The sequence below is a fragment of the Festucalex cinctus genome, chromosome 4 (assembly GCF_051991245.1).
Source record: "Festucalex cinctus isolate MCC-2025b chromosome 4, RoL_Fcin_1.0, whole genome shotgun sequence".
Taxonomy (NCBI): Eukaryota; Metazoa; Chordata; class Actinopteri; order Syngnathiformes; family Syngnathidae; genus Festucalex; species Festucalex cinctus.
In genome coordinates, this window is record NC_135414.1 from 8326119 (window position 1) to 8340186 (window position 14068).

The 14068-nt window shown below is 41.1% G+C and overlaps 1 protein-coding gene across 4 annotated transcripts in view; it reads left to right on the forward strand.

Annotated features, from left to right (window-relative positions):
- furina (furin (paired basic amino acid cleaving enzyme) a) overlaps positions 1 to 13234 on the forward strand; it is a 71387-nt gene extending 58153 nt beyond the window's left edge. For all 4 annotated transcript variants that reach the window (XM_077518607.1, XM_077518609.1, XM_077518610.1 and 1 more), the window contains exons 10-16: positions 909 to 1009; positions 1307 to 1410; positions 1625 to 1742; positions 3664 to 3843; positions 3926 to 4050; positions 6132 to 6239; positions 9533 to 13234. In XM_077518607.1, the coding sequence (XP_077374733.1) occupies positions 909 to 1009; positions 1307 to 1410; positions 1625 to 1742; positions 3664 to 3843; positions 3926 to 4050; positions 6132 to 6239; positions 9533 to 10125 (1329 nt within the window). In that variant the 3' untranslated portion in view covers positions 10126 to 13234. The remainder of the gene's footprint in view (positions 1 to 908; positions 1010 to 1306; positions 1411 to 1624; positions 1743 to 3663; positions 3844 to 3925; positions 4051 to 6131; positions 6240 to 9532) is intronic.
- Positions 13235 to 14068: the final 834 nt, after the last annotated feature.

The window sequence follows — 14068 nt, forward strand, 5'->3', positions numbered from 1 at the left end:
TAGGGAAACTTTAAAATTGTAACATAAGTAGTTGGCTGTTGTGTTTAAACACATGATTATGGCGTGACTTGCAAAGTCATGTTTGTGGACAAGCAAGAACATCATGATGATCTAAGTACAGTTTTGCACAATAATTGGTTGTTGATTAACTTGAAATGCAGCATTGGGGTCTGCAGCTTTAGGACTTCCCGATCCTCTTCCTGATCTGCTCTCTTCTTGTTTTTTTGTTTTTGTTTTTTTTAATCCATTAATTCACATTTGGCCCATTTCAATGATTATGAATAGTAAGCTGCTGGAAGTCCCCCTGGCAAGCTTCTGCTTAACATTCATGTCACAATCACGGAATCATTTAGGGCTACATTCCAGCAATCACATGTGCCTTCTCGCTTTGCTTTTGTTGTGTTTGTGTAATGGTGCTAGTATAAAACCCAAGGTTGCATACAAGTGTGAGTCGCCAACTGTATTTTTCTCGTGATTATTTAGTTGGGTCACATTGGGCTGTGTCGCTTGGAGCTTCTCTCTTTTTAGATTTCTGACCTGCATCTTTTCGGAGATTGCTTGCTTCTTGCTTCATATTACTGCATATTTTGTAAATCAGACCAGGAAGCTGCCCTGTGCAACCAACCAAGGCACTTTGCTGTTGGTCATAAATTAGGTATGCTGCAACAGTTGAATCTGAAAAGACTACCTCCTGGGTCGGGGTAGATTTCACCATCTATCTAACGCCACTGCTGGACAAGGGAACCATTTTCACTATTTCCCACCTCTTTAACATTTCAACTACGTTCACTTCCAGAAGATACATTTACATGATAATAAGATAATAAGTGGCAATTGAAATGTCGAAAAGATTTCCCCTAATGGCCCTAGCAGGCTCATGTAAGCTAACAATTATTTTTCCTTTTCAGATCACGACAGATCTTAAGGCTAAATGCACAGACTCCCACACGGGGACGTCTGCATCCGCCCCACTGGCTGCTGGGATCATCGCTCTGGCTCTTGAGGCAAAGTAAGTGCTAATCAGTCATTTTCCCAAAATCTCACATCGCCAGCAGCTTTGTCCTAAGATTCATGTTCTAAAAATGTCCGCTGATCTAAATATACACTGTCTACTTAGCACTTTATTTTCTGCTGAACATTTTGACAAGTTTAAGCACATTGAGGAGTCACAATAACTCATAGGTGCAACTTTGTAGGATCATTGCGGAGAGTAGTTGCCCACGATGTAGCGTTTTCAGTCATCTGGCTTGAAACTGTGTTGAGAATGTGTGTCTGTATATGTGCTTGTGTTTGCATTTTGTTCCAGTAAAAATTTGACCTGGAGAGACATGCAACATCTGGTTGTGCGAACTTCTCATCCTGCCCACCTGGCCACCAATGACTGGAATACCAACGGGGTTGGACGCAAAGGTACACAACTCGAGTTCACGTCTTCTGTGTGGCGTCCTTCACGCACAATATTAGATTCTGCATCCATTTCTGAAGCTAAATTGAAATTAGAAACCAAAGAAGTCAATTTCTTGACGTGGCATGCACTCCAAAGCCTTGATTGAGGATGTTTCTTTCAGAAGGCCAGCTGTCATGTCTTGTCTGTCTCCTCTCTTCTCTCTCTCATTTCCTGCAGTTAGCCATTCATACGGATATGGCCTGCTTGATGCCAGTGCAATCGTAGCACTGGCAAAGACATGGACCAACGTAGGACCACAACGAAAATGTGTGATCACCATGCTCTTCGAGCCGAAGTTTGTGCAACACACACTGCTCACTGTATTTCAAAGCCAATGATAATCCTCTCCATATTCAATTATTTAGAGCCGTTTATGCCCTAGGTTTATGTATCAAGCTACATATCATAGCGGCAGAAACTATACTGAAGAATTGTTGATTTATTTTGCCTCTCTGCATCTTTTGAGCAGTGTTAGTTTGAATTGAGCGGCAGATCTTTTGCATCAATTGCTTGTTTTTGTCCACATCAGCAATGTCTGTCAAACTTAAGTTTCCAAAGCAAGTTTTGGAAAACTTCACTGTGAGGAAGAAAACAGAACTGATATTTTTTTTCTCCCTTGGCTATTTCATATGCAGTACTGTAAACAGTCTGACATCTCACCCAGCCATTATGCACTTGTTGCAGTTTGGCTGTGTGGGTGTGAGCACCAGCAGACGGTTTAAGCATCTGGGAGCAGCGGTCAGGGCAGGTGATTTCATTCAAGGGTTATCTGTTAACGTCATCCAGAGTGACTTAAACCAAGGGAGCTGTTAGGGATTCAGTCGCTCTCAATCTGTCAAAATGAGAGCAACAGAATGTACATCAGACAGTTTTAAGTAGGGGGTATTGTTAACATATTTCCCTATATAATAATTTACAGCAATGTTTCTCAATTCCGGTCCTCAGGCCCCCCTAGCCAGCCTGTTTTCCATGTCTCCCAATTCCCAATACAGCTGATTCCAATGACAGCTAATCAGCCAGCTCTGGAGAAGCCTGATAACGATCCTCACCTGCGTTGCAATTGGGAGACATGGAAAACAGGCTGGCTAGGGGACCCTGAGGACCGGAATTGAGAAACACTGATTTACAGTGTCCCACATGCACTACATATAATCAGTGTCTCCTTTGCATCTTCTGATAAATTCAGTTCCTTGGACATCTAGAAGCTATGGGGAAGGGTAATTAATTCCAAAAACATTTAATAACGATTAGTAAAATCACGATGTATGCCGCCATAAACGTTAAATGATGTCAACTGTTTTTATCAATGGGTAGTGCAACATCTAAGTGCAGCACTGCCTGGTCAATAGGTTGTGGAATCACAAACACCCACTAACTATGGCCAGCAGATGGCAGCATTGTATCTCTTTTGTATGGAATTATAATGAAACATGACAGAATCTGATTAAATCTGATGAGATAAAACGTTTTCAAGGATGATGAGAATGATCAAGGCCTTTGTCACATTAAACCTAATTCGTATCACTAAACAAAAAATATTAGTGTCAAAGTCAGTGTTGTGGAGAAAATGTAACTTTTCACAAAAAGCTTGTTTCCTCCTTATCTTTTCAATTTTCACTCAATGTCACTCAAATGACCTATTTTCCAATGGTGATTACTAAAGAACAGAATAAGGTAGAGACATAAAAAAAAAATTTCTAATGAAAAAATGGAATGTGAGCTTTCATTTGTATATGTAGTAAAAGCACACAATATTCTGTTTGCCTTGAAAGATGAGTTAAAATGCTCGAAATCGGCTGGCACTGCAGTAAGAGTTAACGTAACATCATTTAGTGACCAAATAAAATGTTCCTGAACTTGAAACACTGTGCTCTACAGCATGACAGTTCACAATAACACGTTTTTTTTTAAATCTGTCATCTCTTCAATAAATTTATTTTGATTTGACACAAAAAAAAACTTTGAAGTGTCGATTGGAAGGAGGGTGAAAAAAAAGGTGCATGACTTACAGAACACACGGTCGCTACAGGTGGTGAAACTCTAATCCTCTCCAATGCTACAAACTGGTTGCCCCTTGCAAACTATCACACTGATGAGGAGTTAAGTAGCCTTCTTATCCCAAGCTTAGGAGGAAGCCTGTAATGGTTCTGATGGCACGCTTTCCTGGTAAGCTACATCAAACGCCACCTCTGACTTCATTTGGCATCTTTTGACAGAAACATTGGCGGCCATTTATCAGTTAACAAGAGCGTGGATGCCTGCTTGGGGAGCGACAGTCACGTGACCTCACTGGAGCACGTCCAAGCTCGACTCACCCTGTCCTACAACCGGAGGGGCAACCTGGCTATCCACCTCATTAGTCCTGCCGGCACACGCTCCACACTGCTCCACCCCAGGTACAAACACACAGCTGCATGTACGCAAGGACACAAAGTGGTCACTTGAGTCTGTTTACATGCCTGTGATGATTTCCTGCAGGCCTCATGACTACTCATCAGAGGGTTTTAATGACTGGGCGTTCATGACCACCCACTCCTGGGATGAGAACCCCTCTGGGAAGTGGACGCTGGAGATTGAGAATGTAGCAGGGGCCAGTGACTATGGTAACGCCTCTTTGCACGATGTGATGGCCTGTTTGTGTTTTCATATAAATTGATGTTGGGATTGTTCACATTTTGTGTGTTCATAACAGTACTTGAAATATGTTTTGTTTTTTTCTAGGCCGATAATGATAATTGGTAGTCAAGGAGTCCAATAACCGATATTTTAATTTTAACCAGCTTTGTTTAAAAAAAATATAACAAAAATTGCACTGAACTTCCAGGGTCATCGGCATGTGTTAAAAGAGAAAATATTAGCGTCTTTTTTTTTTTTTTTTTTTTTTTAATTACATTTTCTTTTCGTTTTACCTATATAAAGAATTGACAGGTTTGTTTAAAAAATATACCAAAAATTGCACTGAACTTCCAGGATTATCAGCATGTGTTAAAAGAGAAAATAAATTACCTTTTCTTTTAATTTTAGCCATATAAAGAATTGACAGATTTGTTTGGAAAAATATAACAAAAATTGCACTGAACTTCCAGGGTCATCAGCAAGTGTTAAGCTAAATTAAAAACTAAGCAAATAATTGTTCATCGTACATAAAGTTTTCCCTTAATTTAAACTTTTTTCCTTAATTTTTTTATTTTAAAAATAAAAAGTGAAGAGAGTTCTCAGTGTCAGCATAATTTTTTTTATGAAGTGGAATTTTAAATAAAGCCATAAATTAAGGTTCCCTGTAGGGATGTCACGATACCAGAAATTTAGTAGTCAATGCGATACCATTAAAATTTCACGATTCTCAATGCCATTTTGATACCACGGTAAAAATAGAAAATAAGCAATAAATCCCATGTACTTCAACATACACTCCTTCATTAGAAGTGACTAACAAACAACGATACGGTTTGCTTAAACAGAAAAATTGGCATGTAGCTTTAAATCATTAAAATTAAATGCTGTGCATTAAAGTATTAAACAATATAGTATACAATAATAAAATGGCTGATACTGTGAAAAGTTCTTCCTTATTGTTGCAGCGGCAGGGTAGTCACATGATATGATTAAACGTTACATGGGTTTGCCAGATCACCGCTCATTTTCACCTCCAAAACAACACAAATGACTTGGACAGATCTGCCGCCTCGGTACCAACTATACTTCTGGTATTGTAGAAGAGGCAGTACCGTCACATTTTCAGAATCTTGGCATCGAAGTATCGGTTCTCGTGACAACCCTAGTTCCCTGTATCTCCCAGAGTGACACATACATGCGAATGTTGCTAATTTGAGTTTTCGTCAGGGTTCATAAAAGATTTCAAAAGATCTTCACAAACAGTGGAAAAATTGTCTGAATATGTTTGAAATGTCTTTGCGACAAGTAAAAACTGTCTGTGAACATCTTACAAATCCTGCTGAAAACCTAAAATTCACCACTCGGTGAGATACCAGCTTAATCGACTTTCAGATTCTTAAAGAGGTAGATGCTGATATTTGTAAAAAAAATAAATAAATTAAAAAAAAAAGCCAAATATCGGCACCAATAATCGGTCCGGCTGATAATGCGTCTATCCCTACTTGAAATCCCAACATGAAACAAACAATTATGCTGTATAAATAAGTCAACTTATGACTGAACTCCTAAACACAACCTCATTATGTTTTAGATGCATTGAGTTAGCGGAATAAAAACTGCTAGTTAGCTATGTGTTACTTGACCAAATTAACACATGAATAGCTGATTCATTCCTTCCAAATTGTATTCAGAAGCTTAAAAAAAAAAAAAAAACAGAAAAGAGAACAAATTTGAAATCACTCAGCTCTATCCTCAGTCAAGAGACTTTGAGTCAAGAAGAACCTCTCAAGACCCCCCACACTTCTTTTGCACTCACAAAATACTCTTATTAGACACAAAGGGACATCCGGTCGTCTTAAAATTGCTGCTCTTTTCAAAGTGTCATTTCCTGTCACTTCATGGCAAAAATGTGAGAGTCTTCTAAAGAATATGCTTGAACAAAATCTACCCTCGGGAGCTTGAGCCTCTTTGACTGACAGGCCTACTTTTTTTTTTTTTTTTGTTCTTTTCATGAAAGCTTTATAATAAATATATATAAAAATATCTCCTGGCTCATCTCTCTTCTCAGGCACTCTAACCCAGTTCATTCTGGTGCTGTATGGCACCGGCTCCCCTGATGATTCTCAGCCTGGAAGCGGCAACTGTAAGACGTTGGACCTCAAACAGTCATGCCTTGGTAAGATGCTGTCTCTTCCCGGTGCTCGTATGAAGACTGTGAGAAGAGTGTGACAAGTGATCAAGCATGTCTGGTGTTGCTGGGTTTGCTCATCGTTTTTGTCACGTCAGCACAGTACATTTTCACCCGCTTGTCTTCAATTAACACTATATGAAGTAGCACCTTTCAAACTTCAAAAATCAAAATGCAGTGTTTCACAGAGCTCTTAATACAAGACACAAATCCCTCCCACCTGATTGTAGTCACTGACCCACATTCCTTGAGGCATCCTACACCCTGTCCCAAGTGTACAAGCAGTAACAGCGTTAAAAAAAAAGATGATTCAAATGCATGACATGAGTGAGAACCGACAGAATCACATGGGGCCTCCCCGCCCCAGGCAGACGGAGAAGTCAGAACCACAGCCGCAAACTATTGCTCAGAGCTTCAAGCAATTCGTCAGATTATTCTAATCAAGTCCATATTGCTGTCTCATACACGAATATCACCTTAGAGAGGTCTAGCAGAAAACCAGCTGTCTGACACAGTGACAGTCTGACCCCTACAGGCAGACATGGGTAATGCATATTGACAGTTGGCCTAATAAGGTCAGCTGATTTTCATTGAGAGGCAGTGTAGTTGTCTCAGCCATATTTTTACCTGTTGTAAATTTCATTTATTTTAAGAGTGATAATTATACTTCGGTCTCCATAGGTTGAGCTAATCTTAGACAAAAGGCGGGCTACATCCTGGACTGGGTACCAGTGGATCATATGGCACATATAGAGACAGACAACCTTTCACACTAAAATGTAACACTTTTCACTAAGTAGGAACTGAGCCATGCTGCCCGCACAGACGTGTCGGTGACTTCACACACAATCTAATGATCAAGAGCGGTATAAAAGAAATACGCCTAGATTATTGGAGTTGACTTCCAGCTCCTCCAATCAGGAGTTGCCACAGCATATAATTTATTTGGCACCATTTTTTTTTTTTTTTTTTTTTTTTTTACACTAACGGAATGCTAGCGATGCCTGCGTGAGTTAAAAGCTTTTGACGGCGGCAGCTTAAAGATGGTACCGTAGATCTGCATTCTAGTGGCATGGAATTACCACTTAACCATGATTCATCATGAATGCGAGAAGTGATACTGCCAACAGAGTAGTTAGGAAGGCACTTTACTACTTTAGTGAGCTTTGGTGGTGCTCGTGTTTTTTAAAGGCGTGTCCATATCTTCCGCATTGCACGTCTGCAGACAGCTGCTGAAGTGCACACGGACCGCAAAATGGCACATACTTCATTCACACTATATTTTATTGCGTCAGTATGTCTACCAGAGAAGATAGAATATGCGACCAGTGAAGGAGAATAGGACGAGGGATGGAGAATTCAGCACACTGGTGCAAGAATGAAGTTGTTGTTGTTTTTTTAACCATATTTCTTTAACCATATTTGAATTGAATTGTAAAAACATGGTGATAATGTACCAGCAGATCTCCTCACTTCTAAATAGGTCCTTGGCACAAGGATGTCCTGAGATGGTGGCAAAGCACTATTTTGTCTAAATGAAGCTCCTCAACTCGTGAACATGGCACCAACACAAAATTGTGGCAAAGTATTACTTTTATCTAAATTGAGCTCAACTTATGTCAGCATGTCACCAAGATGCCACAGAATAGTGGCAAAACACTGCTTTTGTCTAAATGATGCTCCTCAATTTGTGTGATTTCCATAAGATACCACAAAATGGTGGCAAAATACTACTTTTGTCTAAATGAAGCTCCTCAACTCACATCACCTTGGCAACCAAGATAACACAAAATGGTGGCAAAGTGCTACTTTTGTCTAAATGATGCTCATCAATTTGTGTCATGTCACCAAGATATCACAAAATCTTGGCAAAGCACTACTTTTGTCCAATTGAAGCTCATCAACTTATGTTAATGTTGTGACTATCCAAACCGAATTTAGTCACTAAGATAAGAAGACGGGGCTCTGTCCGACACGCTGATTCCAAGATGGAAACTTGAGGCCTTTACTGCAGTTTGTAGGTGTTTTTTTTTTTTTACTCTTCAATACTATACTTTATGTACAATTACTGAAGGTGAACTTGCAGAGTGGGCCAATATGGTGGTAATCTAACATCAATATAGTGTCAATATAACGTCAATTTAGCGTCAATCTAGCGGTCAACAGAAAATAACAGCACCCTGCCTCCTCTCTTCCTATACCAACAAGCAAACATTTCAGGAACACAGGTGACATTGATTAAGCAATCTCTCTGCCTTTCTGACACACCCACACACACAGCTCCGCCCACTCATACATAAACACACAGACACCTACTGGCATCTCAGACAACATATCCCTGCCTTTACAGTTAACATGTCACCAAGATGCCACACAATAGTTTGCAAAGCAATACTTTTGTCTAAATGATGCTCCTCAATTCGTGTCATTTCCGCAAGAGACCACAAAATGGTGGCAAAATGCTACTTTTGTCTAAATGATGCACCTCAATTCACGTCAACATGTCACCAAGATCCCGCAAAATGATGGCAAAGCACTACTTTTGTCTAAATGAAACTTCTCAACTCGCGTCAAGTTAGCACCAAGATACTACAAAATGGTGGCAAAGTACTACTTTTGTCTCAATTGAGCTACTCAGCTCACGTCAACACGGCACCAAGATACGACAAAATGGTGGCAAAATGTGACTTATGTTGAACTGAAGCTCCTCAACTCAGATCAACTTGGCACCAAGTAATTACTAAATGGTGGCAAAATGCTGCTTTTATCAAAAAGAAACTCCTCAACTCATCTGAACATGTCACCAAGATACCAGAAAATGGTGGGCGACAAAGCATTACTTTTGTCTTAATCAAACTTCTCAACTTGCATTAACTTAGCACCAAGATACCACAAAATGGTGGCAAAGTGCTACTTTTGTCTAAATTGAGCTCCTCAACTCACGTCAACAAGGATCCAACATACCACAGAATGGTGGCAAAGCACTTCTTTTGTCTAAATGAAGCTCCTCAATTCACTTCTACAGTTTGAGGTTATTGGTTTGACTTTGACCTTGTGCATAATGCCGGGGCACAATTATAATTTGTTTTCAGCTTGGTACTATTGTCATTGGTATTCTTTGGTTACGAAGATGAAATCTTAATGACCACCTCACCCCAAATGATCCCTTTCTTAATTGTAAATATCTTTAGTTTCGACATTTTGACTCAATTATGTATTAATGTGTGTAAAATGTCTGTATCTTGCCGTTCATTTGTTTCTCCTGCGCTTCTCCGTTGCAGAGTGTAACGCCGGCTACTACCTCTTCATGCAAAACTGCGTGAACGAATGTCCACCAGGCTACGCCGTGGGTTCCCTCCCACTCAACTACACCGTGGGGAACAACATTTCCCCGGCCTACGTCTCGGCCTGCATGCCGTGCCTGCCGCCCTGCCTGACGTGCAGCCGGCTCAGCCCTCAGGCCTGCCTGTCCTGCCCTCCCCACCGCTCGCTCAACACCATCCCCGGCACCTGCGACCGCGTCACCCAGTACATGCGCGAGACCCCCAGCGACTTCGCCGAGGGGGAGGGGGACGCCGGCTCGCCGCCCCAGCTCACCTCCAGGTTGCCGACGACGGCGGCTGTTCTCAGCTGCGTGGCCATCGTAGCCGTCTTCGCCGGCGTCTTCCTCTTGCTGCAGCTGCGCTCGGGCGCCCTCATCAAGCTGCCGTCCCTGGAAGCCGGCGGCGGCGGCCTGGGCGGGAACCGGGTGGTGTCGTACCGCGGCATCCCGACTGTGTGGGGGGACGACGGCGCCAACACGGACTCGGAAAACGAAGAGTTTGACGTCCACAACGAGAGAACTGCCTTTATTAAAACACAAAGTGCTCTTTAATACATTCCTTTCCCGCCCTGATTTTAAAAAAAACAAAAATCCTCATCACCAATTGTTGGATAATTCATGGCTGGGGTGTCTTTGCTTTCACGTTCTTGTCTGGTTTTATCTCTCTTGGGCCTCCATTTCCCATCATCCTGCACTCTCCTCTCCAGCACCTTGTCCAAAAAGACAGTTGTTGGTTTGCTTTTCTTCCTCCCTCCCTTTTCTATCAGTCTCTGTGCAGTAGCCAGATGAGATTGTTTTGACGTGATTTTTTTAAAGTGAGGAAAAAATTATTTGGAATCTGTCTCGCGCAAGTATCAACATCCCAAATGCCTTTTTTTTGTTTTGTTTTTGTTTTGTTTTTTTCTGGTCACCTATCAAGGATTGTGTCACCTGTGTTGTGTGACACAAATTTCTTTCCGACTCCTCACAGATGTCTCTCCTGCAACGCGAGCCACACTTGGTTTCACACAGCTAGTTACGAGCCTCAAATGTTTCTAACCGATCACACGTGAAAGCGTGTTAAGTTAAAAAAAAAAAAAAATGTACCTGATCGAGCCTGTGGCAGCGGAGTGGCTATTACTTGTGATTCAACTCCGGAAGGATTGGACTCATTACCAATACATCAATATGTTCCCCTGGTCCAGGCATATTAGCACTACAAAGACAAATTGCACATGCCTCAAATTAGCAATGACACTAATGTACTTGTCTGTGTCATTTATTGTGAAGGAGAAATATTATACGTCTTCCTTCTAATCTAGGGGGACATTTTTCTCCTCCATCTCACATTGCTGCTTTCGTCTTTCAAGCCGAGTTGAAGCTGCACATCATCAAATCTAAATTTAAGCGGATCACTTCTGTGAGCTCCAACAATGACTGATGCTGCGGAAACTGCCTTCTTTTTTTTTTTCTTTTTTTTTCAGTCATACCTTAGGGGAAGGTTGTTTTTAAGTTACTCCTGCGCTGCATTTCAATTACGCGTCTCATGATTGAAAGCGTAGCAAATCTAAATCCAGTGATGGCTTTTCACTAGCGTCACTGAATTGATTATCTGGCACTCAAACAGTGCTGAGAGAGGTTGTCATGATGGTGATGACATGCATACAAAACCACAGCTGCTCACCCTTTATATATCTACCTCTCATCACTCAGCACGGTTTCACACACCAACGCGCGCGAAAGCTGGAAGTAGGCTGGAAATATTGAGGAGGATTGGCATTTCATTGGGTTTTTTATGATGCCGTGTCAATTTTTCACCTTTTACAATCAGCCCTCTCACGGAGGGCTTTAAATCCTTGCTTTTGGAAATAGGACGGGTCACAGGATTGACTTTTCGCTCCCGTTGGCCGGCATTTACTGACGTGTTAAATCGAAATTGCCAGCTTGAAGTTGTTTGCGCTCTTTCTACTCCCGTCCTCCCTCGATGGTTCCTCTTGAGGTTAAGACTTTTTGTTCTGACGCTGACAATCAATTTCCCTGTTTAGAGAGCAAGGAGGCAGGCACAGAAAATAAATCCATTTTAAACTTAACCACTTGTGTCAAGAAGCCCTCCCGGAAAGTCTTTTTTTTTTGGGGGGGGGGGGGGGGGGCATTGTGCAGATGCAGATGTGATTACAGATGTTTGTCCCTCGGTGTGGCTGCACAGGGCTGATCGTGGATCTACATTAGTGCCTACTGACATCTAGGCTTTAAGTAGGATACTAATTTCAAAACGCCATTCTTAGCGTAATGAGCTAATATGGCACCAAAATTGCTTCCTTGAACTCTTTTAGAATAACAATGCAAGGTGATTTTGTTCTTAGAGGTAATAGTCAAGCGTGTGTTAATGGCAAGATGTGCGTTTGTTTTGAGTGGTTGTCTGCCTGCTCGAGTGTGCACTTTCGAGTGCTTTAGAACTCGCTGAAGTGAGCGAGCGTCTCAAACACACTAGGAGCCGTTTCAAACTCTCAAAAAGAACGTCATGCCAGTGACTTGCAATATTCGGGTTAATGTAGTGCTTTATTGTCTGAACATTCAAAATTTGTTAATGAACTTAAAAGAGGCTTTTCTCTAATTGCGATCAAATGGAGCTCGAGGAGTCTGCCGTGTCGAGTTGAATTAAAAGAAGCAATATGTTGGCAGAACCAAAGACAATCATCTTGTCAGTTTTATCTTTTAAAGGGAAGTCAACCTCAAACATTTCCTGACAGTATGTTATATGTGATGTCACTAGTCTAAACATGACATTCTGATTAATATTACGTTTGTGGAATAAGAGTTAAGGAAGCAAAATCCATCCGTTTTTATCCATTTCAGGTGGCGGCCATTTTGCCACTTGCTGTCGACTGAAGATGACATCACAGTTGCTCAGGGCTAACGACCAATCACAGCTCACCTGTTTTCTGAAGCTGAGTTGTGATTGGTTGTTGAGACCTGATCAAATGTGATGTCATTTTAACTCGACAGCAAGTGACAAAATGGCTGCCTTCTGATAATTGATAAAAACGGCTCGAACGGCTGGATTTTGCTGCTTAAGTCATATTCCACCAACGCAGTATTAACCAGAATACCATATTTAGACTAGTGGGGCTGCATAGGACAAATTATTGTCAAGAAATTTTGGGGGGAGGTTAACTTCCCCTTTAAAATGTTTCACTTGTCAATCCCTAATTAAGTCCTTTTCACTTTAATGTTTGTGTGTGTGTGCGCGTGTGGTTGCGTCATCCATGTTGCGACACCTTGTATTGTTGAGCTGCTGTGAAGGAAGGCGCTAGAATGTATCCCATCTTCTTAAACTTAAGGGCTGAAATCAGTTCTGCGCACGTCCATGTGCGTTATGCTTGGTCAGTAAACATTAAATGCGTTGGGGGACGGCCTCACGTGACCCCCGTCGACCTCCCCGGGAGGTCGCCGGCCCCTTGGCTGCACACAGTACCTTAAACTTGTGTGATCTATGAATACTGTACATGAATGACTTGGCTTATGTGGGACAAAACTCTAAATAAGGCCTATTTTTGTACTATATGAATGGTGCAGTGTAATTTTCTTGTAATTTAAAGATTGTTTGCTCTTGGTTTCTTCTTTTTATTTAATTGATGTCAACTATAGATTCTACTAAAATAAAAATCTATGCAAATTTGAACGTGTTTTACTTGATTTCACCTCACAATTGCATGGTGTCAGACTAAGTGCAGTTCTATCAAGGAGTGTTCATTAAAAACACATTTGTTATGAAACAACTACACAAATATTGACTCTACTTATTTTTTGTAGAAAATGATCTAAATGACAAATGTTTGTTCCCTGCAGTTTGCGACATGCATTATTCACCGCATTCACTCCAGTGAGACTTATTTGATGTGTTGCTGGTGTAATTAAGACAATGACTTTACACCGACCGTGTCATAAATCCAAATAATGAAGTGAGTGGCTCACACTGGGCAATAAAGCAAACCATTGTTTTTTATGTAACAATAGCTCTCAATAAAAGACTTGAGCATCTCAAGCTGTTGAAACTATAAAAAAGTGCTGTTTAACTCGTTTGTAAATATGCTGCTGGCCATGTCAATCAACTTTTTGGAGTCTGAGCCAGGATTCTATAATATTCTATCAATAATTACTGGTGCCTTGAGATAGTTGCATCTCAAATCAGCTGTCCCCATTGAAATGAATGGAAATACCACTAATCAGTTGCAGCCTCCCAAAAATAAACACATATTTTTGAAATGTGTTTTTAACAATAAAAGTAGCGATAACAATTAAATCTAGCGTAAAGAACTACACAGTTTTTGCCAAATGTTTGCTTTAATTAAGTGGATGCTGCTCACTCTTGTGTGTGCGCTTTTAGCCACCTGGGGGCAGTATAATAGACATGGTGAAACCTAACATGGAGAATTATGCTGCGTTCAAGTGCTAGGGGAAAAATGGACGTTACCATTCGGAAACTCCTAAACACGACCAAGTTCTGTTCATGTGA